The sequence below is a fragment of the Poecilia reticulata genome, linkage group LG8 (genome assembly GCF_000633615.1).
Source record: "Poecilia reticulata strain Guanapo linkage group LG8, Guppy_female_1.0+MT, whole genome shotgun sequence".
In the NCBI taxonomy this organism is placed as follows: Eukaryota; Metazoa; Chordata; class Actinopteri; order Cyprinodontiformes; family Poeciliidae; genus Poecilia; species Poecilia reticulata.
The window spans coordinates 5,748,027-5,773,560 of record NC_024338.1 but is presented as its reverse complement, the minus strand read 5'-3'; the positions used below and the strand labels follow the sequence as shown (position 1 = coordinate 5,773,560).

Below are 25,534 nucleotides of genomic sequence, written 5' to 3'. Positions count from 1 at the left end.
ATATATATATATATATATATGTGTGTGTGTAAAAATAACATTTGAAACACTAACTGTGTTTCCATTAATCACAGACATTGAAATTAGGAAACTAAATGTGCTTAATGGAAACATGAAAAAAAAACACATTTTATCATAAGATGAAGTTTTTTTTTTTTTTGAGGGGCCAAAATGAAATAAGACGTATTTTGCAAAACTACAATGGAAACAATTTTTCGCTTTCACTTGATCAACAGCCCAATTTTACTGCTGGTAAAACAACGGAGAAGACGACAGGAAGTAGAAGGAGGGAGATAATTTGATTCTTTCGGACAATGAGTTGCACGGTTAATTAGAAGTTGTGTGTCATTCGAACACGTTGAATCCATACACTGAGAATGACGCTGCAACTGAAAAAAGGAGATAATTTGTAATCTAATTAAGTTTGTCAAACTTAAATCGCCAACTACAATTTTCCCAAAACGTTGCATGCAGCTCCAAAGTACAGGCCTTGTCCCTTCGATGTCTCGTCTCATGGCGGATATGCGCCAGCGCCAGTGGCTTTATGTGTTATGAATATTGTAGTTTTCATCTGTCGTCACCATGAATTTGTTTTAATAACTTATTGTGTGAAAAAGCTTAGTCACGTAGTTTTGACTTCATTTCTCATTCATATTTTGAAACCTGTTTTTTGAACTTACTAATTTGTTTGATCTGAAATATTTAACCAAAAAGAAAACATAAACAGTAAATGTCTCTAAAGCGAGGAAATACTTTCTCACAACATACATGGAAATCTAGATCATTACCAGCTCTAGCAGTTTCCAGTCTGTTTTCTATAAACCGGTCCTGAAGCGGGCTGCACAGTGGCGCAGTTGGTAGAGCTGTTGCTTTGCAGCAAGAAGGTTCTGGGTTCGATTCCCGGTCTTTCTGCATGGAGTTTGCATGTTCTCCCTGTGCATGTGGGGGGGGGGGKTTCTCCAGGTACTCCAGTTTCCTCCCACAGTCCAAAAACATAACTGTCAGGTTAATTGGCCTCTCCAAATTGCCCCTAGGTGTGAGTGTGCATGGTTGTTCGTCCTGTGACTGGCAACCTGTCCAGGGTGACCCCACCTCTCTCCTGGAACATTAGCTGGAGATGGGCACCAGCAACCCCCCTGACCCTACCAAGGGGCAAGGGTGTAAGAAGATGGATGAATGGACGGTCTGAAGCATGTGCTGCAGTCTGGCTAAACCCAAGGCGGCACCAAATCAAATGTGATTTATGACCACAGATTTTTAGCTCTCTGTCCTTGGCATGAAGTCCCGGTTCTCATGTTTTTATCTGAAATAGCAGAGAAAACCACAGTAATTCAGGTTTCCTCTTTCTGTCAGCACAGAAACAACTAGACTACCTTTCCTGCACAGCTGGGAACTCGAGTCTTTTTGAACCAATTCCACCAAAGAACTTCTCTTAAACTTCAACCTAACTTTCATGTAAAATGTGGATTTGAGCATTAAGTCCGAAGTTCTGCTGGATGTTGTCGTAGCTACTTCAGCTTTTTGTTTACATCAGGTGATGTAAAGATGCCCTGAATTGCGTTGGATGGGGATGGGCTGCTACGCCTCCACCTATCCCGCCAAACTCTCTCCCTCACACACACACACACACACGCGCACATCAAAACCACTTATCACGAGTGCAGAAACATGTTTCTCTGCAGCTCTGATAATGCTGCACAGACGATGAAAACATGCTGGTGCAGAGAGGAGATAAGGAACCGTTTCAGAGTTCCTCTTTTGGGACTGAGAGCACGCTGCTGTTTCCCAAGGTGCCAAGGGTCAGTCAATGAGCATCTATCTATCTATCTATCTATCTATCTATCTATCTATCTATCTATCTATCTATCTATCTATCTATCTATCTATCTATCTATCTATCTATCTATCTATNTATCTATCTATCTATCTATCTATCTATCTATCTATCTATCTATCTATCTATCTATCTATCTATCTATCTATCTATCTATCTATCTATCTATCTATTGTGTTCTGCTACATTATAACCACCAAACTTCTATGATTTATATTTGGTATTTATGTGACAGATTTGACCCAAAGAAACTAGTAATTGTGAAGTGAAAGGAAAATTGTTTTCAAATAATATCTAAAAATAATAATAATAAATCGGTGCCTGTATCGATACAGTCATTACGCATTTCGGTGCAATAATAGCTGCAAATCGATATTTGCAGCTATTTTAATTTTCTATCATCGTCGGATTTCGGCCTGAATTTGGGTCGTTCTAACTCACAAATATGCATTTTCTTGAAACAAGAGGCAACCTTTGGTGGAAAATGACAGCTTGTCTTTTACTAATCTTGTTTTTCCTTTTACTTTAATTTTAAACTCATTGCAGACATCTATCGATTTTTACCAAAGGAAGAAAAAAAAAAGGCGAACTGCAGAATCCCTCTTTGTTTCAGAACAAAGAGTGTGTGGTTGATCATGTGGACAGACTAAAATATATATTCTAAAGCAACAAAATAGGAAACAATTGAGCCAAGATAATAAAATAAAATAAAACAAAAATCACWGCCTTTATTTTTGTAAAGACCCTCTTTAAATGTCTTACAAAACCAGATTTTGTTTAATGTCATTATCGCATTGCATGTAAAATAAAACAAAATAAAATTCTAAAATAAACCCCAAGGATTAGTAGCAGCTTTATACCCATCCATCCGTCCGGTGCATTTTTACGCGCAGTTTGCATCTCAGCCACAGACTCGTAAACATCAATGACATCCCGCCTCCCGACTCAAAAAAAAAAAAAAAAAAAAAACGGAATAAAACTGCTCTCTTACGTTTGTTTTCCGCTCCACCTCCTGTCCCTCCGCATGTAGAACGTAAACAGCTCTGCACCGCGTCTTATCGCTGTCCAGCAGGCGCGCAGCCGCGTTGCGCCATCGCAGTCGTATCTGAAGAAAAAAGTAAGAAAAGAAGAAAAAAAAAAAGAAAACAAGCCTCTCTGCTGGCTGCCGCCTGTTTCTGACAGTTGCTCGTCCAGGGATGCAGGTTGGACGGCAGAGAATCCGAGTCTTTCAGACTAAAGGATGACATGTGAGCGACTCGTCCGGCTGCTGGCTCTTTACCTGACGCTCTGCGCCGCCGCAGCTGCTGCAGACGTTCAGGATTTTAAACGAAAAGGTGAGTTTAGTTTTTATAAAGTTGTCTTTTTTTTTTGGCTGAGCCGTTAAATATAAACAGAAATTATTCACAACACTTGTTTTGTTTTCCTGTCTGTGCAGCTTCCATTCTTCTAAAGGAAGAACCAAAGAACCCGAAATGCTTTGCGGAGACCAAGAAGGACTTTGTGTGTTTCTGGGAGGAAGACGAGGAGCGRGCCGGCTCTGTGGATCAGTACTCCTTCAGATATGCCTACCAGTAAGTCCGCTTCCGATATATATATAAAAAATAAATAAATAATAGGCTATATAAAATGCAGCTAATGACACCCCACTGATTTCTGGCCTCTCATCCGCTTTTTCTGTTCCGATTAGAAATGAGAACGGCAGCACGTGCGCGCTGCAGGTCCTGCGGTCAGCAGGTGGGAAGCGGCTCTTCGTGTGCCGTTTGGACCGGGTCCAGATGTTCGCCCGACTGGACATCCAAGTTTATCGGGAGGGGATCCAGATCTACAACCGCAGCCTTCTCATCGAGCTTCTGTGTGAGTGAGACGCCGCATTTTTATTGGGATTGTTGTCTCGAAGGCGAAGGATATAAACCAGTGATTCTTGAGAATAGGGACTAAATGGGTTTTAATTTTCCCATAATTTTTTTTTGTTGTTATTTCTCAACCTGATATATGCAAATATGATAAATAATGCTTTGGAAATGTAAAGATGCTAAGGTACAGGCTCCCAATTGCAATTTTTTTTTAAATTACATTTTTAATCGACCTGACCCAGAACTTTTTGTCATCACCATCTGACAAAAATAAATAAAAAATATTTTTTAATGACCCTATTAGTGATATTTTTACTCATTTTACAGACAAATGCTTCTCAACAAACAAAATAAATATTATTTAAAACAAAAACAACAAAAAGTCCATCTGACGGAGTTGACACTGCATGACGGAGTTGACACAGAACTGAAGGTGGTGACAAACTAGTGAGTAAAATGAAAAACTTGATACATGTGGAATAATGCAATTCATGTAAAATACATTCAAATGAATTAATTGCACATTAAAGTGAGATTTGACAACAATTTCACTGAAAGAGTCAGAAAAACTCTTGATGGAATTGACAACTGACAGAGTTGACAAAAAGCCAAACTACCTCAATTTATATGATGTAATTCTGAAGGAGGCCATATTGTAGCTCATCAGGTCCATGAAATCTTTACATTATACCAAAATTAAGTTTTTATTTCACAAAATTTCATCAAAGTTTTGTAAATTGTCAGTTATGGTGTTGACACATCATGGTTGTGACAACCAACTTAGGAATAAAAAGAAGAAAAAACTAAAAATAACTTCAGCTAACCAGAGCTAACTAGTCCTCTTAGCAAAGGAAGAGAAAGGAAGTGGTCATGGGGTCCTCAAAAGTTCTGGTGCCCCCCAATAAGGCCTGATTGTTTTACATTCTTTTCATTTCTGACAGTGTTGACAAAAACTAGGGACAAATTTCAATGGAGTTGGAAAATATATAAAAATGATTTTTAATTCAATTTATTGATACCTTTATAATTATTTATATGACTACTTATACTTAATTGTCATAATATATAATTTTAGTATTTCTTTAATTATTTTAAACTATTATAATGTATTGAGTTCTGCTCCAGGACAAAGGGATTTTACAGGCATCATCCACTGACTACAGCTTTTAAAATAAAAAAATATTCAGCAAACACCAGGAAAATATACACTGTTGTGCTCACATGACCCAGGTTATTTTAGTCAGATATTTGAAAAAAATATATTTTGTGTATATTTTATTCAAATTTTGTGCTTTATCCATAGGATCTGTTTTGTCTCTATTCTCAAGAATCACTGATTGTTTTCCTAAAAATAAAACAAACGTTCAACTAATTAGAATCTACAAAGTTTGAGGTGCGTTTGTGACATTCCAAAAGAAAATCTAGTGCAAATAAATGTCTTTAGGAGTGATCTAATATCACACCATCCCCACTGGGACACATGGTGGTGGCAGCATCAGGCTGTGGTGATCAGTAGGGGAAGGAGCTGGTCACAACTGATGGCGACATGCTGGGCCAAACTTTAGAAAGAGGTGGCAAACCAGGGCCCCGATTTTCTGGGGGCGACCCAAAGATTTTTCTTTGTTTTTTTCTCTCTTCTATTGATAAATGTGTGTTTTGCAAAATATGATCTTTATATAACATTCAAACATCTGGTGAGATGGATCACTTTTTTGGGGGGGTATTTAAAAAAAAAAAAACACATTTTTTTTTTTTGAAAATTGATTAAGTTATTGTTGATTTCAATATAGAGCTGTTGGACAGGCGACATATTAAACCATTCATCAGTTCATACTGATGTCTAAGATTACTTATTCATGTGCTGTAATTTGCATTAGTGAAAACATTTTCCTCTCGAGGATAGGGGACCCAAACTGTCAGCAGCCCAGGGGCCCGCATTCTTGTAAATCCGGCCCTGGAAACATGAATGGAGCAGAAATATACCAGACAATGCTGTAGAAAAAACTTCAAAAGACGCTTGAGACTGGGACAAAAGTCTCCAGCGTCTCAGTCTCAGCAGGAGAGCAGCTCTAAACATACATCCAGACCTGCTAAAGGAGACGTTTATGTCAAAACTGGATCACATGACCCGGTCCAAACACTGACTCACTGCAAATCCAATGGAGAATCTGTTGCAAAACTTAAAACGTGGTGAACTCTCCATGAAATCTGACTGATCTGTGTAAAGAATGATGCTCAAAAGTCTAAATCTACTGTCTTGCAAAGCTGGTGCAAGGAGACACAACAAAGAGCTGCAGGTGGCAGATGTAGACCAAATGTACAAGGGGAGAGAGGAGGGAAGGCAGTGTTTGTTTCATAAGGGGAACAGAACAAAAGGATAATATGGAAAAAAAAAACGGGAATATTCAAATTTTTTTTGTTTTTACATATCAAGTGAGTCACAGGCCACAGAGCCATGTGCAGAGCCGTTGCAGCCCCCTGATTAGCAGATGAAAACCGTGATCCTATCTCAACACGGCTAAAACTGAAAGCTTAACTTTGAATTCACTGTGGAAGTAAAACTGTGAAGGTGAAAAAACTTTATTTTCTCCAAAGGAACCGTTAGTTACAGTTTCTGTGCCACATTATTATCAGAAATTGATTTAGTATTATCATTTGAGGCACTGACCCCTGCTGACGCCCATCTAGTACCGCCCATGCAGATGTAACTGCAGCACAGTATCGACTCGTAGGGCCTAGAAAAGCACAGCACACTCTTTAGAGTCCTGGGGAATGCAAGTACGTTTGCAAAGGCACTCTGTGTGCAACAAAACGGTGAACATTTGTCAGGTTGTAATAGTTTTACTTTATTTTTTTTAAATCATTGAATTGTTTTTTTCTGGTAGTTCTGCTCGACCCTCCTAAGAATGTGACAGTGAGCACCACAGGCCATCAGGGCCAGCTGAACGTGAGCTGGGTGGCGCCGACTCTGAAGTACATGGACGATAGCATGATCTATGAGGTTCTCTACGCTCCGGCAGACAGTCACGTAGGGCAGGTATGACGGTTGTTTAGTGACCCCACCAGTAGACAAAACATTGTAGAATTGTCATTGCATGTCTCAAGCTCCGTACTGAAGAAGAGAGTTGTGTTTGCTGCAGGTGGAGGCGATACAAGCCTGCTCCGAGATGATTCTGAGGGGCCTTGAGACGGGTACAAAGTACAGGGTTCAGGTCCGGGTCAACCTGGATGGCATCACCTATGACGGGTACTGGAGCGCCTGGAGTGACCCTGTGTTCACAGAGACTTTGCCTGCAGGTGGATGATCTACATATGTTGTGTTTATAATGGAATACGCATTGTACGCCTTCAAAATTGAAATATCCTAAATCAGTGGTGCCCAAAGTCGGTCCTCCAGGGCCGGCATCCTGCATGTTTTAGTTCTTTTCCTGGTGGTATAACAACCTGTTCAGCATGTCAATGTTCTTCTTAGGCCTTCTAATGAGCCATCATTGGATCCAGGTGCGTTATACCATTGAAAGAACTAAAACACGTAGGTTCTGACCATGGTCCTAAACCAAGAAAGATCATGCTGTTTGCAGTTCCACATCTTTACAACTTTTGAAAGTTGTCCAAAGTGTGTTCTGGGGGCCACTATGGCCCCTGGATGGATTTTTTTGTGTGGTCATTTTGAAAAGCTACCAGTTTGGAGACTTTTTGTTAATATCTTACAGTTGTAATTGTCTTGGGTGAACACAGATTTGCATTCATTTATTAAACTTGGCTAAATGAAGTGTTATCATGGAAAGCAACCCGAATCAGGTTTTTGTTTTTTATAAGAGCCAAAATTTGTCCGCCAAAACTTTCCAAATTGGATGCCTTTCAAATAAGACGCCACAAATGTGCAGAACCCTTCTGTTTTGTATCTAAGATTATTTAAAAATAACTTCCGTACAAGAATCTGACTATGTTAGAATTGTTAAAATATTGCATTCTTAGTTTATTGATGAGCAGTGAAAAAAGGAGGAATCACAATCATTTTTGCTTTCATACTTGTCATTTTGTGGCCTGCGAGTACTTTGGACATGACTAAAAACTGGGATACAACTTGCTTTGTACCCTACAGAACTTGACCCACTTATTGTGTCCCTGACCATCATCATCTCCTTCATCCTTGTTCTGCTTTGTCTTACCATGCTTCTGTCCCATCACAGGTCAGTGCACTATGAAAATACAATCATATGGCTTATTTTGTAGCCACAACATTACGTTGCTTGCTTTTAAAAATCTGCACAACTATCAGATGAAACATTAGAGAGCGCTACATTAAATCTTTGCTCTTTTTTAGGTTCCTTATCAAGAAACTTTGGCCAGCTATTCCAACGCCTGACAGCAAGTTCCAAGATCTGTTCACAGTTTATGGTGGGGACTTCAAGGTAAGAACAAGACAAACATTTTCTGAGTTCTGTGACCTCTTTAGGCATTTGGCCTAAAGAGGTCAAATGCCATGACCCTGATCTCCTAATTTCGCTGTTGTTTTGCATAGGAGTGGTTAGGACAGACCAGTGGAAGCTTATGGCTGACTTCCCCTTTCATCCTCTCTGAAGAATGCCCTTCTCCATTGGAAGTACTCTCTGAACTCAACCTTTGTCCTCCGCTGTCCTCTCCACCTCTTCCACCAAAGGCCTCARAGGCTTTGGCCCTTGTCAGAAATGAGGACAGGGTTTTGGGCAAAGGTCTTCTTGATAGAGTGTCAGTGGACAGGGTTGATGGCCTTCAAACAAATGGATGGAGGACCCCACTACACGACCACTGGCTGTTGGATCGTCTAAGGGAGTTCCAACAGCACCCCGTCCCCAGGTCCCAGTGTTCTCTACTGGAATCTCAAGACACCTACATCACACTCAGCAGCAACAAACGCACTGAAGAAGAGCACACGGAGGACACTCTCGAGGAAGCGTTACCCCTTGGGGTGCTTTTTGCCTCCAGAAAGCCACCCAAAAGTGAGTCTCACTCTGACCTGGGCTCTGTGCAGCAAAGCTCTGGTTCTGGGAACCTTTCGTCTCAATCCAGCTTTGAGTATCCAAACAATGTCTGGATGGCCAAAGATCCTGGATACACCTACATGGCAGTTGCAGACTCTGGGGTCTCCATGGATTACAGCCCTATGAGTAGAGCTGATGACATTGGCAAAGTGGTTATCTATGCCAATGACTACAAAAATGAGATTCCTCCTCATAGAAGACCTTTCCTGGTAAGGCAGTACCCTGTCCATGATGATGTCTGAGAGGATACCAACTTGAATCGGAGGACTGGAGAGCAGCATTTGGATATTCACCGCAGGCTAAGGATAGCCTCTCATCAACTGTTAGGAAAATATTTGTGGTGTCTAATAGACTCTTTGAGTCTGTTAGACACCAGCTAACAGACTCAAAGAGACACTTTGGATATTCTGTAAAGGACATGACACTTCCATTTGAAGCAATATCAACTGTGATTCATAGCAAATATTAATACTCGACACTATCCACCAAACCTTCCAGATTAGATTGGAAAAAAGTGTTTCCAGTGTTCTATATTTGAAATAATTATGTTTTTGTTTATCCTTCAGTGACAGGATTGCTACAACACCTAAGGCATGGTGAAAAGAAAGACTGCTCTAGAAGGTCTTTCTCTGGAATTACTTTATTGTGAACAAATTTATTAACAAAAGCATAAACACGCTATTATTACCTCAGTTTTATTCTGTCTATAGTAGCCTAACCTAAATCTAAATCTGTAGGGTGCAGGCATCATTCTCTGACCCCCAAGTCCTTTTCTAGTTGTTTAACTGATTGTTAAACAACTCTCATAACCTTGAAGTGGTTATGAGAGTCTGTATCTGTATACTTTTATAAATCTGTTTTATACACTTGCATTTTATTAGGAATTCAAAAGATTGGATTAAATGCTAGCATCAATTTCTCTTAGCCAACAATATTAACTAGCTAATATGCTTACGCCGCCCACAATGCTAAAGTTTGTTAGATTATGATGTACCTTACATACGATGTTTATCCAATGTATTAGCATGCTAACATTTTGTTATTAGCACAGAACACAAACTGAGATTAAGTCTCAGTTTGTGAATTCAACTTTTTTTTTTTTTACCTTTTCACGTTAAGACAAAGGAACAACATTGTCATCAACATCCAAACCTTCTTGGAAAGTTGGTGCTACATGAAAAGGTGGTCAAAATATTCATGAATTATACACGTGCAGGTTTTGACATTAGAAAGGCAACATAAAAATGAATGATAATTTAAATTTAATTGTAGCAGACCTACATCACGACATGGATTTTGTATATTTTTGTACATTTTCCTCTCATTTTGTTTAATCAGAAGGTCGTAGGTTCATTTCCAGCTCCCTCCTGTCATACGTTGATGTGATGTGCAGGCMAGGGGCATATTGCTTGCCAATCTGGTATCGGTGTAAAAATGTGTTTGTGAGCCCAAATGGATTAACATGGCTGTAGCGTAAAGCACTTTGAGTCGCGAGTATGGTTGGAAAAATGCTATAGAAGTTCAGTTCACTTACCATCATACTGATTTACCGACTACACCAAAAATACATAATATTTATATTGCTCACTGTCGGGTTATTTCTAAATCTAAAATCTAGAATATTTGTGTGAAATATAAAAATTTTTAATAATAGCACTGTTGTTTCAGATAAAGATTGTATTTTTTAATCATTTATCAATAACAAGTAAATTAAAGTATATTCAGTGGAATTCTCATTACTGTAGGCTATGCAGCATTGCTTTAAGATAATTATATTTAGGGAACTGTACTTGTTTAATAATTTCTTCTGTTGTACATCTTTGGGCCAACACTGCCCCCTAGAGAACAGAACCTGGCAGACTAGAATTTTCCAGTCTACTGCGGCTCTGATTAACCTTTTAATAAGCTTATTTGCTTGCTGTGAATGATAAACTTGTTGCGGCTGTAATTGTAAATTGAATTGTATTACTGAACTTCAAACCATTATTGTTTTTTTTTTGTAAAAAGTGTGCATGAAGCAACAGATGCAGATTTGTAGGAGGAAAAATCTGCAACCGTTTGCCTTTCAATCAATCACATTTAAATCACGACTGACTTGAACATTCAAATTTGTATTTCCTCAAACTTAGACACATCTTGTAAGTCTAAAAGCTTTTTATATATTTTTTTTATTTTACAAAGAAATATTTGATATATTTGCTTTAAAATAAATACATATTTGCCTTCATAAGTTTTGAATATATTTTGATTAAAAAAATGAACCTAAAACCTGTCTATGAAGTCTTTCACATAAAACAATTAAAACTTTGAACAACCCACAGAAATCTTTACAAAGCATAAAATTTATTTTTGATATAAACAAGAACATCTGGAGAAGAGAACGGAAAAGATCACTTCACAGTGTAACTTAGTTGAAAATACATCGCTTAGCACCACTATTTAATCTGCTTTCCCTTCATCAACAAGTCAAACCCTGAAAAAAATCTACTTTTTTCCTTGTTCATCGAACTCATCAAACCTTCTTCAATGTGTTTGTTTATACACACATCGATGGTGTACTTTCCTGAACTTTTTAGGAGTTTAGTAGAACTCAAAGGTTACGAAGAAATGCCTTGATGACCTCAATCAAGGAACCTGGTGCAATTTTTCTTCTTTTATGTCATGTAGTATTTAAAAAAAACAAAAAAACATCTAATCAGTTGGTCAAACGTTACTGTTAAAGGAAACCAGAAATCGGTATTGGCTGGGAAAAGCAGATCAGTGCGCCTTTAAAAATAAGCGTATGATTATATGCAAGAAAATTTTTTTAAACATTTTTCTCTGTCTCACTTAATACAGAATAAGAAAAAAACAAATAAAAAATAAAATGAATAAACAATTTTGAAATATTTTTTAAACCTTACCTTTTCATAGCTGAGGATGTATCACACATTTCTTAAGGCAAAAACATTGGACATTTCTGGCCAATAAATTAGTGACCAAAAACAGATCAGCTATATAATATATATATAAGTTTGATTAAACTGATGCCATTAATAGTTTACCTCTCAGCCAGCTGTGGTGGTTCTAAATAAAAATTAAAGGTTTTAACTTCGGGAGACCAAAGCCTTTCAAACTAACTTAAACTCCATTAAACCCTCAGGAAAAATGAAGAGTTTCCACTCCTGTGCCAAAGCGGGTCCATCCTCAAGGTCATCTGGGATTTTAGTTCCAGACAGGTAGACGTGCCAGGCCTCCTGTGCTGCTGCTGCGGCAGCTTCGTAGCTTCTGTCCCGGTCCAGAGTGCAGCGAGCTTGGAAGTAGCGGTCAAGAACGTCCAGAATGGAATCCGTGGCTGAGGGGTCCCGGCTTTCCTGCCCGCTATCCGCGTCCGAGAGGAAGGAGGCGATGGCGCGGCAGGGGGCCGAGCTGGAGCCCCTCTTTTCCAGGACTTCCGTGAGAAAGGCGGCGGTGTCGCAAAGCAGCGCCGCCAGATGAGCAGCGCGAGACTCGTCTCCTGAGTGAAAGCCAACATGGCTGCCGGCCACGGCGCCCCGCAGGAAGCCGTCCAGTCTGTCGATGATGATGAGGGAGGGCGGGCAGGGGGACTCATGAAGGCTGGCGACCTGCTGGAGTAGCTCCTCCAGGGTCCGGGGATAGCTGAATGTGATTTTCTTCAAATAACAGTAACAGTTAATCATAAAAAGTTACAAATGAGGTGAGAGTAAACCGTCAGACAGTAGCTGAGACTGTAACTCGGATAATCCTGACATGCTGTAATGTATAAGTTTCTAATAGTTTCTTACGTTTTAGATGAGCAAACATATGCAATCCCACACCGAACATCACCGGTTTCAGTTTCTTGTTTTTTCCCCCATATTTTTGTCAAATTACAACTAAAGAGGCACCAATCCGATATTAATGTCGCTATAATATATTAAAAAAAAAATCTAGCTCAGGTATCGATAATGTGGCCAGTCCATCGGGGTTGATCTATTCTGTGTAATTCTATATTTTGTACTATGAGCGACATCATGACTTATTATTTTACATTAGCTGTTGTACTAATAATTGCACTGACTGAACAAATTAAAGTGGTGTTGATTTTACATGTTTGACCAAGCTTGTGAAGCTGCTGGTGTATTTTTAGTGTGCTGTACTGTTGAAGAGTTATCAGATACATTTGTACTTCAGTACAAATATCAATGTTTCTTTTTCCTTTTTCTTTTTTAAAGCTTTTAAGTCAAATGAGCACTGTTTTTCTGCATTGGATCGGTATCATCCGATACTAAACCTCAGATATTGAAAGAAAAAAAAAAGTGGATAAGTGTATTCCTACTTCAAACCTCATCGAATGCTTCAATGAGCTTGCCTCGTTGGCTCGAAATGTTCTAAAGTATTTTATTGATTTAATCTAGATTTAATCAAGTAAAAATCAGAATTTTCTGAGCTTGTATTTGCTACTGAAAGGTTGCTATGAGCTGAGGTGTCCTGCAGGTGTCGCTGTTTTTAATTAGACTGAAGTCTTGTACTTTTTGTTTGCCACCATCAGAGCTTTCTTTTACTGTTTGCAGCCTTCACGGAACTGTTTTAAATTGAGATTATACAACACATAGGCCGGTTTTGTTTTTTAAACATGGTCTTATGGATGCAATTATTTGCACTGGAGTTTATTTAAGGGTGTATGATTTTTTTTAAGTCAATATCTCTTCCAAGCACTACATTGTGTTGGTGTGTCACATAAATATTCCAATAAAACACACAGAGGTTTGTCGCTGCAACGTGACAAAGGTGTAAATAGATCCAGGTATTCTGCTACATTTTTCTCACTGGTTGTCGTTGTGGTTGTGGTTTTCAGGGTTTACCTTCAGACCCTCCGGGTTCTGGGTCGCGATGCATCTCTGCAGACACTCCGGGAGGCTCTGAATCTGACTCTGGGCGAAGAAAGCCACCCTGACGCCGAGCTCCGAGGCGGCGGTGACGGCCGCCAGTAGCAGCACGGAGCGGCTAAGGCGGTGCTCTCCCACTACCAGGATTTTGGAGCGGGGTGCTGGGGGTGGAGGACCGGCAGTGGGGTCCTTGTTCTGACCTGTCTGTGACGACAAGGTCCTGAACACCAACGTCAGGATGTCTGTCATCAGAAACCAAACAGAATTCACCTCACACTCGAAGTTTCCCGCGGCTGTTTTCAGGTGGCACACCGGTGTTACAGTGAAAATGGTCCGGATAGAAAACAAGCAACTGTCACCATATAGATAATTTTGTTTATGGTATCTAGGGTTTATTTTCAAATAAGCTCTTGCGTATATATATTTAGCGCTGATTCTATTCAATGATAAGATCAACATAAACTAAAATATCGTGCTTCCTGCGAGGTTTAAAGCAACTTCCGGTAATCACAGGATCAGCTGTCGGCGTTAAATACCAAGATGGCGCACTGTCCGGCAGATTGTCCTTCTGAGGCCGACCGAGCCGGGGACCGAGGTGTTCCGAGGCGGTGTCGGGGCCGGCCGAGGCTCACGGACTCAGACCGAGCTCAAAGACGGCTGGAATCCCGAAAGAAGTACGACGTGAGGAGGGTGTACCTCGGCGAGTCGCACAAGCTGTGGAGCGAGCTCCGCAGGAGGACCAGCCTGAGTGATGCTGGGCTGGCCGAGTACCTCATCCTGCTCAACTCCACTTATGGAGACAAGTACCGGCAGGAGTCCTCCGGGTAGGAGGGGGCACACGAAGCGCACATACAACGGGGTGCATTTAAATCCCTTATGAAAAAGATGGTTGTTGTGTTTCAGAAAGAAGACCACAGCAGGGGTGACTGGGAAACAGAAAGGAGGTGTGTTGTCTTTGCTTATCTGGGAATATTTTCAGGTTAGTTTCACGTTTCTATTTTGGGATTGTGGCGCCTCCCTACGTTCCACTATTTTGTCATATTCCAAGCACAGACTGTACTTGATTGGAATTTATGTAGGAGTACAGAAATAAATTGGTCCAGTTTTTCTTAATTTTGGAAGATCTACAACCGGCTGCTACTTTTATCTTAAACTTATCTTTTCCACCGATCTTATCCACCCCCGCAAGGTCTGAAATCAGCCACTTTCCTCTTGTTCTGCTATGAGACGGGACTGACTGACGCACACTGTTGCCAACTTAGGAAATTTGTTGCTATTTTAGCAACTCTTCAGACCAAAAAATTTCTATCTGCCAAGTCGAAATGTTAATCAGGCTTTTAGTGGATCAGTGATCAACCGGAAAACTGCAATCAGCTTACTCCTACATTTATGGGACTTAAAAGTGTTATGTAAAATTGAAGTGAAAAGACAGAAATGCATTGCTTTCCTTTCTAAATATATATATATATATATAAAAAATCAATACAATTTTGCTTTGGCTTTTACATCTCTACGAGTTTGAAATGACATCTTTATTTTGAAAAAGTAAAATGAGAGAAAAAAATAAAATGACTAAGAAAATAAAAACATGTTTTAATTAGGCCTGTCACAATAAGAAATTATTGTGACAGGCCTGGATAATGATAAACAGCCATTATCCAGAAATGACTGTTTCTGGATAAACAGTCATTTCTGTTTATTCAGAAATGACTGTGATAAACACACATTTTCAGACAACTTTCAATTTATACAATAGTAATAATAATAGTGGCATATTATTAAAGCAAATATACTAACTCAAAGATTTAAAAAAAACGCTAATTTCTAAAGGACTAGGACTGGAAAAAATATTTTAAATCTCCAAAATGAAAAGCAAAACAACAATTAGAATAGATTGTGAAGTCTCTAACTAAAATTGCACTAAAAATATTAATCATTCATCCTAGACAGGGAAAACAAATTCATCATGCGATTAATTGATTTATTGCTTATTGTAACCGACCTAGTCAACAATAACAAAACAACAAGAAAAGGAGTAGGAAGAGGTCGAAGCTTATTGCATCCTATCCCGATAAGAACATTTCTTTCTTTCTTTTGTGTGCGTGTGTGTGTGTGTGTGTGTGTGTGCGTGTGAAAAATGTGGTTATCTTTGCTGTGTCTGCTGTCCATCAGGTAGGAAGCAGCGCGTTTCCAGCCTGCAGAGTCTGGTGAGCTGGTACCGGGAGCACTCGGCCTCCTGCCCCCACGAGCCTCAGCTCAGAGCCCTGGAACCGAAGGCGAACCTCTCCACCGCCGCCGTGTGGCGCTGCGCATCGGACCACTCCTTTGTGCAGTACCTCTACTCCCCGCCGAAGGAGATCAGCGACTCGGAGCGTGAGGAGAGAGGGAACCCCGACAGCGACGGAGAGGCGGCAAACAAAACGGAGCCGCTGTCGGTTAAAGGCGCGGCGGGCAGACAGAGAAGAAAGGAAGGCCACAAAAAGTGCAAAGGTGCTGGATTCTGATCTGCCTCATTAGCTTGGTTTCCATTAGAAATGTGCGCAAATATTCGTCTGTATTCTCCTAATGTCGAAAATATACAATTTCACAATTGCGGTGTTCTTATTAAATATGAAATAAAATTATAATTATTCACGCGATAAGTTATTAAAATTATGGCAGCGACGGATGTAAACAGTTAGTTGAGACGTATTCATATTTCAGCCATGGCGTTAACAACCGTCTCAATTGATTCAACAGTTTCGAACGACACGCCACTTTTTATGAACTGTGAGAGCTCTGGTGGAGATAGCTGCTCATTGTCCGAGAAAAAACAAAACAAAACGTGTCCTCCTACCACTTCCTGTCGTCGACTTCGATGGTTTCGCCAGTAACAACATCCGGCAGTTGATCACGTGACTCGTGTGACGCAAAAGAAGTGTTTCTATCTCAGTTTTGCGAAATGCATCTATTTCCATACAGCGAAAAACCACTTCATTATAGCACAAACTCTTTTTTTTTTCTAAATTGATATGCTTTCATTTAGCAAATTTATTTTGGTACTTTAAATTTGTAAAATTTTATGATTAGTGGAAATGCAGGTAGTGTGATTCTTCTTCTAGCTTCTCTTTCTATGCATTAAATTTAAAAAAAAATTTTTTTTTAGATGAGCTAACTGATGCCATGAACCAGACGGAAGAAGATGGAAGCCAAAACCAGCAGCCAAGGATAGAGGCTTCATCTACGCTGACAGGACAACCTGCCTGGGACGCGGCGTCTTTACACTCTGCCTCTGCTGAGGAAGAGGAGGGAGCAGCGCTGAAGGATGTAGAAGGAGGTACAGAACAAGAAGCAGAGGGAGAGAAGCTGAGGACTTTAGCACCTGATTACGACTACAGCACTGCAGCAGAAGCGTCTTTACCCGATGAAACGAACGAGGACAATCGGAGCTTGAGTGGATCCGTCCCTCTGAGTTCTCAGCTGGAGGTGTCCCACCTGCCTCCTGCGCAGGCCCAGGATCAGACCCAGCTGTTCCAGCCTCTCCAGACGGCGGCGGCCGGCTGCGAACTTCCCAACCAGCGGACGGCATTGGAAGGCTCCCAGGTAGGGCTGCACCTCATGTCAAGGACTGCTTATTACTTGAGGACCGTGCAGCGTTTCCCCCAGTGTATGATAAGCCTGGCGGGCCACCAGGCTAGTAAAAGCGCTCTCACTCATCTGCCAGGTTTGCTTCGTTGTCTAAAATAGCCTAGAGGTGGATTTTCTTAATGATTTTTTTTTCCCTAATTTCCTTCCTTCCTTTTGGTCTTTCCTCCATTCAGCTCATCTTTACATTCTTCCTCGTGTCAATCCTTTTAATTGTTTTTGTCGTCATCGATTCCTTCCATTCCTGCCTTGTAACTCCTCACTTTGCTTCCTCTTCTGTCTTCCTTGTTTTCTACATTTATATTTTCTTTTTGTTTTGTTTTCTTCCATTTTCCTGCTTCTTTTTTGCTTTCCTCCTTGTTCACATAATTTTTTCCTTTCTGTTTCTTTCTTTGTTTTTTGTCTTATTTATTTCTCTTCCTCTTTTTCTTTTTGTGTATTTTTCTTGCTTACTTGCTTTTTTCTTCCATGTTTTCTTGTTTCTCTCATTTATTTTCTTCTGTCTTTCGTTCTTTCTCTGCTGTAAAAAGATCCTTCATAAATTCAAAGTGAACTTCAGCATTTCTTATTTTTCAATAAACACAAAGCACTGATGATTCTGCAAAGTGAAGTCTAGAAAAGTGGAAATGTGAAATGCAGAATGTGGATAAACACGTAAATCTTTCTTGGTCCTCTTCCTCCCATTCCCAGTTGATCATCATCACTGGTCCCAGCTATGAGGCCTTGGCCTCAGAAGGAGTCCAGCTCAACATGAGCAGTGGAAACATGGAGGAAGTCACCTGCACCGTGATTGGCGGCGTCGCCTACAACCAGCTGTGTTCGCCTGACTTCAAAGTCCGAGACGCGCCAGAGGAAGATTCCCTGACAGGTAGTAACTATTCCAAGATAAACCAGATGGAGTTTTTGCTGGAAATTTCTTTTATTTTAAGGAAGCATTCTGGAGTTTTAAACCTGGACTATGACTGTTGAGGTAGTAATAGTTTCTCTGTTCTTCTTTTCCCAAAAAGACCTTAGAAAATCCACTGTTCTATCTAAATCATTACATTTTGTTTCCTGATGTCTCGTTATGTCCTGATCAGCATATGGAGGGCAGTGGAGCACAGCAGCAGAACACTTCCCTCCCGTAACTGATTTAGTAAATCAGTTACCTCAGTTTCTAATTAGAGTATATCCACAAAAATGAAACACCATTCCACAGTTTTGATCGGGGGAATAATGTCCAGACGGTTTCGGTTCTTTCCCGTTAACCAGCTCTTTGACATTTCTGGTTAAAAATTATCAGTGTGAATTTTTCCCGGCGGTGTTTTCCGGGAGCAGTAAGCATCCTCGTTTTGGGTCCTTGGGAGATTTGTAACCAGCCGGCGCCGTCACAGAACGGCAGTTCGGCTTTTATGGTGGATCCGGAACGCTGGATGCAAATTATGTCTTCATGGTTGTTAAGATCTGGGCTCCTGAAAACAGTTGAGGAATAGACCAGTGTTTGTTTTTGTTTAGTTTTTTTCTGGGCCATTAAGTTAGTCATTTGTTTTGTGCAATACAAAGTCAAAGAAAGTGTAGCGTGATGTGTTAAGGAAAGGAATAAATTGATCTTATTTTGATATGAGACATTGTTTCAGTTAAATGAATCAAGAATGACACAGAATGCATTCTGATATGTATTTTAATCGAGGGTCAAGCAGAGAAAGAAATGACCACTGAGACTCCCGGCAGAACCCGGGAGCGAAAAAAAGAAAGTACAAAGCTTTTAATATCCACCAGCTCTCTTACAAAGAGGGGAGGAAACGGGAGGATCCACCAGTTTCAGTTTACTTCACAACTCTGGTATTTGGACGCTTCAGAAATGTCCTTTATTATGTGTTTCCAGCGATCTGAATCCAACATGAAGGTGCTTTATAGATCAAATTGATTGATTACTTGATCGATTGAAATAATACAAAGTTTTGCCATAGCAGATGTTAATAACATTCAGTTTTTAAAACTACCTTTACAACAATCGAAACATTACATTTAGTCAAGTGCCATTGTAAAATTTTTAATCGACTCCAAACAGCTGGGTTGTTAGCTGAGCGCTCCGGCTCTGTGAAACATTTTCTAATCCCTCCGATTCTCTGCAGGTTTGAGTGAAGCACAGCTGGTCCAGAACTCCGATAACCTGGAGCTGAGCAGCAGCAGGGAGCTGCAGCGGAGTCTCGGCCGGTACGTGGCGGTCAAACTGCTGACGTTCTTGGCGTTGGCGGGTCCTGCAGTCCAGGTGATTCCCTGTTGTGTTTTTTTTTTTTCTCTCCGTTTCAGGCCAAAGAGAAACCGGCGTGGGCCGGTCATCGAAGCCGACGGCATGCTCAAGATGTTCCACTGTCCCTACGAAGGCTGCAGTCAAGTTTACGTAGCCATCAGCAGTTTTCAGGTAAAACGCCACAACCTGTTCCTTCTTTACCGATCACCTGGAGTTCCCTGGGGAGATTAAAAGTAACCGTTTGTTGTCTAGAATCACGTGAATCTAGTTCACAGGAAAGGAAGGACCAAGGTCTGTCCTCACCCCGGCTGCGGAAAGAAGTTCTACCTGTCCAACCACCTGCACCGTCACATGATCATCCACTCAGGTGGGCTGTGAACGCATCAGAGACACGTCCTGATGAACTGCTTCCTGAGAGACCAGCACATGTATTTCTGTGTGTGTGTGTCTACAGGGGTCAGAGATTTCATCTGTGAGACATGTGGGAAGTCATTTAAGCGGAAGAATCATCTGGAGGTCCACAGGCGGACACACACAGGAGAAACGCCGCTCCAGTGAGTTACTGATGTCACATCCTGCTGTTACCAATGAATACTTTGAAACGCCACATGACCAGGGCTGCAGCGATTCCAGTTTTCTGGCAGACCACTGATCTTTGAAAGGCCTGACCTACTGATTCCGACAATGACTAAATATAGCAACAAAGTCACTAAGGTGGCAACAGCTGGGTGATTATTGTGCCAACCAGTCGTATGCAGACGTGGGCCGGTCAGTCAGGCCTCTTTCACAGCAAAGCAAAAGTTGACAGCAGCTGATTTTCAGACCTTTGCTGAGGTAGAAACTATCGGTTTTTGATGTGTCGGCTGATGTCTGATCTTTATCATCTACATCAGGGGTGTCCAAAGTTGGTCCTGCAGGGCCGGCATCCTGCATGTCTTAGTTTTCTCCCTATGGTTCTAACAACCTCCTCATCAAGTCAATGTTCTGCTTGGGCCTCTAATGAGCCATCATTTGGTGCAGGTGTGTAAAACCAGGGAGAGACCTAAAACATGCAGGATGCCGAGGGCCGACTTTGGACACCCCTGATCTACATACAATATATAGAAATGTGACCTTTGAATTTGTGTTGGAATGTGTACATTTAGAATACAGAAAAGAGGATGTGATATTTAGATGTTTGAGTTTTTGTTTCACTGCAAGATTCGATCCAATATATTTAAATGTTTCCTGTTAAATTGATTCAGTTTCCCAATCTGCCTCTCCTACTTTATCCAGACCAAACATGGTTGAACAGGAATATTTATCTGAGCGTAATGTTTTATTATTACATTCTGTGTGTTGATCCATCACATAAAATACATGGAAGTTGTCTGTTATTGCGCAATAGCCAGCGCCACCTAAACCCTCTTAATTCTCATAGACTGACTATTGACCAGCTCTCCAGTTAATGGGTCAGGAAAGTCTATAGATCTTAGAGCTTTTACTCCATGGAGAGTCTAGAAAACATTCTGTTTAAGCTGGTGGCAGGAGGACTCGTCTAGCCTCTGACTGCCTATGGTCCAAAAGTTATCGCCCTTTTCAAATATTAAGGCAATTAACCGAGTAGCTCTCACGGTTACCCAACCCCAATCATCACTTTTGTTAACGGAAGCTCTCTATCCCTTATAATAACCTGCACTTGTTGCAGACTAGATACATTTTAGTGGCTCGGCTCGAACCCCAGGGTGATTATTTACTCATCGCCAAAGAAACCTATGGAGCCACCATTTTCCTAGAACCATAGACTTTACAATAATCAGAAGCAACATTAGTAATTCTGGACTCAGAATTAATTTCAATGTCCACAATCGTCAACAAAATTTAATATATATTTTATTAGTAGCTTTATTAGGGTTAAGAGGACATAGAAAGATTCAAAAGATCTACCAAATACAATTAACAATTTTTAGATATCAAATTACAACCATATTCTCTATCCCTTCTTTATCCTATCACTAGATTTTCTAAGAGGCTTTGGGGAGCAGTTGGACTCATACCCAGTAGATGTAATGTCCCTTGGCAACAGAAATTTCGTTGCCAAGGGACAACGAAATTGTCAAGATCCTTGGTCAAGATCTTGTCTTGATGAAACAAAAATCCCCTAAAAATGGAACAAAGCAGATCCAGTCCTTTATATTCTTCAGACTCTTAGATCCCAGTCAATCAGTGACCTTTGTCCATTCACCAAGTCCATTGCAGCAGAGTGGGGTCTTTGGGGCAGAGAGCAGGGCAGTGGTCGAATCAGGAAATATTAATGTAAGTATTTTACTTTGGGTCTTATCAAATCACTCAAAAAATTTAGATTTCATTCTTTAAACCTTTTATGCTTTGAAACAAGGAATAGTCTATTTATTATACTCTATTCTTATACTTTTGCAGGCTGGAAGCTCACTTCCTCTTTCTTCAGAAAACCTGCTCTTCCTGTTTCATGAAACTATCTATGAATTTTTATGATCAGATGGAAAAAATAAGAATTAAAGCAAAGTTTGCAGGACACAATAACAACACACTCAACCAGATAAATTTTATTACAGTCTGACTCTACTGTTGGGTCTTGATGTCACCTGTGTAATTAATTTCAAAGATAACTTTATTTATTGTCACTATTAAACTAAAATCTCCAGCCTGGGGAAGTAGAATGATCTCGACTTTTCTCGACAGTTGTAGCATGTCAGAATGTTAAAAGTAGCATGACAGAAATTCAAAAGAAAGCATTAAGGGATTGAATACTTTTCTAAAGCGCCTCAGATTACACCTACATGATCATAAGACCCGTCTTTCTTTTCCCTCTGCCTTCCTGCGTGAAGATGTGAAATCTGCGGCTACCAGTGCCGCCAGCGTGCGTCCTTGAACTGGCACATGAAGAAGCACACACCTGAGGCCCTTTACAACTTCACCTGCGAGTTCTGTGACAAGAGGTTCGAGAAGCTGGACAGCGTTAAGTTCCATAAACTGAAGAGTCACCCGGAAAAGCAGGCGACCTGAGATCCAGGGTGCAGGGTGGCAACTCGCAGGCAAACGGAGGCTCTCCTCGGATCTGCACGGCTAATGCCTGGTTACGGGGAGCATCTCGTCGCTGGGATGAAGCTGAAATGAGGCGGACCCAGTGGCGGTTCAGGACACAGGCTGTCACAGAGCAGAAGGTGCTGTGGGATTTCCACAGGAAAAAATGCGAAGGAGGCTCCGCATGTTCTTAATAACCACTAACTACCTTATTGACTACAGCAGTAACTATTACTTTCAGGGAGGGTGATTCAGATTGTTTCTTTGTTTTTGCTGAACGTCACAGTCTGACATGCGGAGGCCACGCCGGGATGCCTTACTGTCAAAAATGAAGAGAATTCTAACCTGTGAAAGTCTAAGCAATTCTACAAATGGGAGGATTTGCTTTTTGTATTGTTTGTGTTTAAGCAGCTAAAACAGAAAATAATAAATATACAACTAATAAGGGTTATGGTTCGTTTAATATTAAAGCAGTGTGACGAAGGTCTGGTGAGCAACCAGTGGCTGTTCCAGGACCTGACTGTGACTTTAACAGCTGGACCGTTACATTATGTTTTAATTATAGCGAAGTGGTGGGTCACATGAGCAGCGTCAGTGTATCCCATAAATGTATGAGCTTAGCAACACGTCTCAGGAAAACAGCCATAAAATCCTTTTTGTTCTTTCTCTGTTTCACCACCTAAATAAATGCACTTTTGCTTTTTGGCATCAATCCGTTGCGTTGAGTTTTTATATAAAATGTTGAAACTCTTGATATTTTTTTTCTCTCCTATACATGGTCCAGTGTGCTTCTGCCTCATCTTATTCTGGGAATGTGTGTGTCTTGTCCTTATAGACACTAAAAACACCATTAAACCTGTTGTGACTCCTAAAATCATAAAATCAGTCGTGGATGTCGGAGTTGCAGTCTGTTGAAGCTAAAACGTGTGTGCAAGATTTCAACAAAATGACCCTGCTTGCTTAAAAGGAAACGCAGTAAAGAGGTCCAACACAGGCAAATCATAGTGTGTCTGTGTAGGGAAAGAGAGGGGTGAAATGGGAAGTGTGCCAGGTGCACCTTCTAGATCAGGGTGTTGAACTCATTTTCATTTTGGGGCTCATCAAAAATCTGCTCTTAAATGGCCGGTGGTGCCAGAATGTATTGATAAAACCCATTAAGTTGTTAAATTATCGATAAATAGCAGTTTTAGCATTCAACAAGTTTCTTTAGCTACTATCTTGTCACATTGATCAGTCCATCCAGGATTTTGTGATGGTTTTTGTGTTTTTCCTGCAGTCAAAATCACACATTTTGTGTTGCTAATTTAGAAATGCATGTAACAAATTTTCACGATATTTGTGCTAATATATGATGTTAAATGTGACTTTTTATTAATCGCTTTATCGGTCACAGACTATAACTTGACATCAAGTAAAGCTGAGGCAGCAGTCACTTAAACCAAATGTTTTTGGCCAATTTTGACAAAACAATTTCAGTAAAATTAGAAAAATGTGGGGATCTGTTGATTTTGCGTGGTTTTTTTTGTGAAAAATTGGGTGTTATTGATGGTAATGGCAGCTTAAGAAAAGGTACAGAGGTGAATACAAAAGAAATACTTTCTATGGGAAAGAAAACGGAGGAAAGTCGATCACGGTAAGCTCTACTTCAAAGCCCTCATCACCAAAAGAGAAACGATGCAAAAATCTGGACCAGGAATGCCTTCCAAAGGAAAAAAAAGTTGATTCTGTTAACTCTTTCTAAATACCCCATAAACTGAGAGAAGTGTGAAAACAGAAGTGATGGGCCAGCTGTACCTCCCACTGAATGAGTGATAATTCTTTAGTTAGTAATGCGCTCCAGGTATCTATTGATTGTGTTTGACTTCATCACATCACGAGGAAATATGGACGTAAAACTTAAGGTAAATTTTTTGCTTTTTTTTTTTTTTTTTTTTTTTACAAATGAACTGTTCCACTTAGTTTAATGGTCATGTTTATGGAGTTCAATGGCATTTGTGAGTTGGAAAAGTTAAAATATAACACAGTAACTACAGGATGATTAGGTCAAAGTCCAGGAGGCTAAAGTTGTGTAAAAGTCTGATTCTCACCAAGTCAAACCGGATGGGTCACTTCAAATCATGAAACCAGATATCTGCCTACACTGTAGGAAAAACACACAACACAACCCCGCCCTCATTGTCTACCATTACATCTTTGTAACCCACGCAAAATCAACAGATTTAGGATGAACAAAAGTTAGTAAATGACTGAATCTGTTACGTCCTTCAAATTTAGACATTTGCACATAGCTGTGACTTTAAGCAACTTGGGAGTAGTCTAGATGATGCCAGGCCTATATAAGGTTCTAAAAGGTTAGCTCTACACCTGATCTGTTTAAGTCAGCACATCTAACACACTGCTTCCTGGTGTGACATCATGGGACAAACAAAATCTGAAGAAATGAGACAAAACATCAGGAAGAGCCACGGACCTCCATACACCCGGGTCATATACACATTTTACTTTCATCAGTACAAACAGTAACATCAAAGTACAAAAACCAAGAGGTATCCAGTGATCAAACTGTTCCAAGAAATAGACAGGTTCTTTGTTCCAGACATGAACATGTTTTGTAAACTTGGAAAAAAAAGCAAAAGAGTGACACTGGAAGAGTTGAAGAAGTCATTAAAAATAGTAAAGAAAAAAAAAACAGATCACAGATAACAAAAATCTTAGTTTTTGAAAACATGTTCTATAGTCTGATGAATCTAGAGTTTAAGTGTTTGGTCATAATGACCGTTTGGAGAACATCATCCCAGAAACAGAACAGCAGAGGCAGTATCATCAAGTATCAGCCCGAGTTAAAGATTGGACACAAATGTTTTCCTCATGAATAGCAACAAATTGTCTCAAAGTCAATGTCTTTGTCACAAAACTTTAACCTCATCCTTCAAAAAGACCAACAGGCCCAGATGAACTCAGTTACAAGAGGAACGGACTAAAGATCCAGTAAAGTACTGGAGGATACCCAAAACAATTCTCTCTCTCTCTCTCTCTCTCTCTCTCTCTCTCTCTCT

General features: G+C 40.3%; 3 protein-coding genes across 4 annotated transcripts; 2 read left to right on the top strand and 1 right to left on the bottom strand.

Moving 5' to 3' along the window:
• The first annotated feature begins 1,696 nt into the window (after positions 1–1,696).
• Positions 1,697–10,684, top strand: epor (erythropoietin receptor). The gene is made up of 9 exons (XM_008415339.2): positions 1,697–1,799; positions 2,865–3,168; positions 3,270–3,405; positions 3,522–3,688; positions 6,573–6,724; positions 6,828–6,984; positions 7,793–7,880; positions 8,015–8,102; positions 8,213–10,684. Exons 2-9 carry the CDS (start codon positions 3,075–3,077, stop codon positions 8,951–8,953), a joined length of 1,623 nt encoding a protein of 540 aa, XP_008413561.1. The 5' UTR covers positions 1,697–1,799; positions 2,865–3,074; the 3' UTR covers positions 8,954–10,684.
• Positions 10,685–11,034: 350 nt separating this feature from the next.
• On the bottom strand, positions 11,035–14,064 carry swsap1 (SWIM-type zinc finger 7 associated protein 1). The gene is made up of 2 exons (XM_008415335.2): positions 13,556–14,064; positions 11,035–12,364 (listed from the first exon to the last, which is right to left on the bottom strand). Exons 1-2 carry the CDS (start codon positions 14,036–14,038, stop codon positions 11,822–11,824), a joined length of 1,026 nt encoding a protein of 341 aa, XP_008413557.1. The 5' UTR covers positions 14,039–14,064; the 3' UTR covers positions 11,035–11,821.
• znf653 (zinc finger protein 653) lies at positions 14,023–23,190 on the top strand. Of its 2 annotated transcripts, XM_017306437.1 has the most exons (10): positions 14,023–14,403; positions 14,483–14,523; positions 15,752–16,069; positions 16,725–17,161; positions 17,894–18,071; positions 19,318–19,399; positions 19,496–19,607; positions 19,689–19,803; positions 19,891–19,990; positions 22,283–23,190. In XM_017306437.1, exons 1-10 carry the CDS (start codon positions 14,120–14,122, stop codon positions 22,458–22,460), a joined length of 1,845 nt encoding a protein of 614 aa, XP_017161926.1. In that variant the 5' UTR covers positions 14,023–14,119; the 3' UTR covers positions 22,461–23,190. The 2 variants fall into 2 exon arrangements, with proteins under 2 accessions (XP_017161926.1, XP_017161927.1); XM_017306438.1 differs by lacking the exon at positions 22,283–23,190 and having other exon boundaries at positions 14,107–14,403; positions 19,705–19,803; positions 19,891–19,982.
• The last annotated feature ends 2,344 nt before the right edge of the window (positions 23,191–25,534 follow it).

What these genes read in the sequence shown, in the direction of transcription:
- swsap1 (XM_008415335.2), bottom strand. Translation starts at nt 14,038, where the DNA reads ATGTTGATCTTATCATTGAATAGAATCAGCGCTAAATATATATACGCA. An exon ending in AGAACCCGGAGGGTCTGAAG is followed by an intron (nt 12,365 to 13,555) that starts GTAAACCCTGAA and finishes TGTTATTTGAAG; the next exon opens with AAAATCACATTCAGCTATCC.
- znf653 (XM_017306437.1), top strand. Translation starts at nt 14,120, where the DNA reads ATGGCGCACTGTCCGGCAGATTGTCCTTCTGAGGCCGACCGAGCCGGG. An exon ending in TACCGGCAGGAGTCCTCCGG is followed by an intron (nt 14,404 to 14,482) that starts GTAGGAGGGGGC and finishes GTTGTGTTTCAG; the next exon opens with AAAGAAGACCACAGCAGGGG. An exon ending in TCACATGATCATCCACTCAG is followed by an intron (nt 19,804 to 19,890) that starts GTGGGCTGTGAA and finishes GTGTGTCTACAG; the next exon opens with GGGTCAGAGATTTCATCTGT.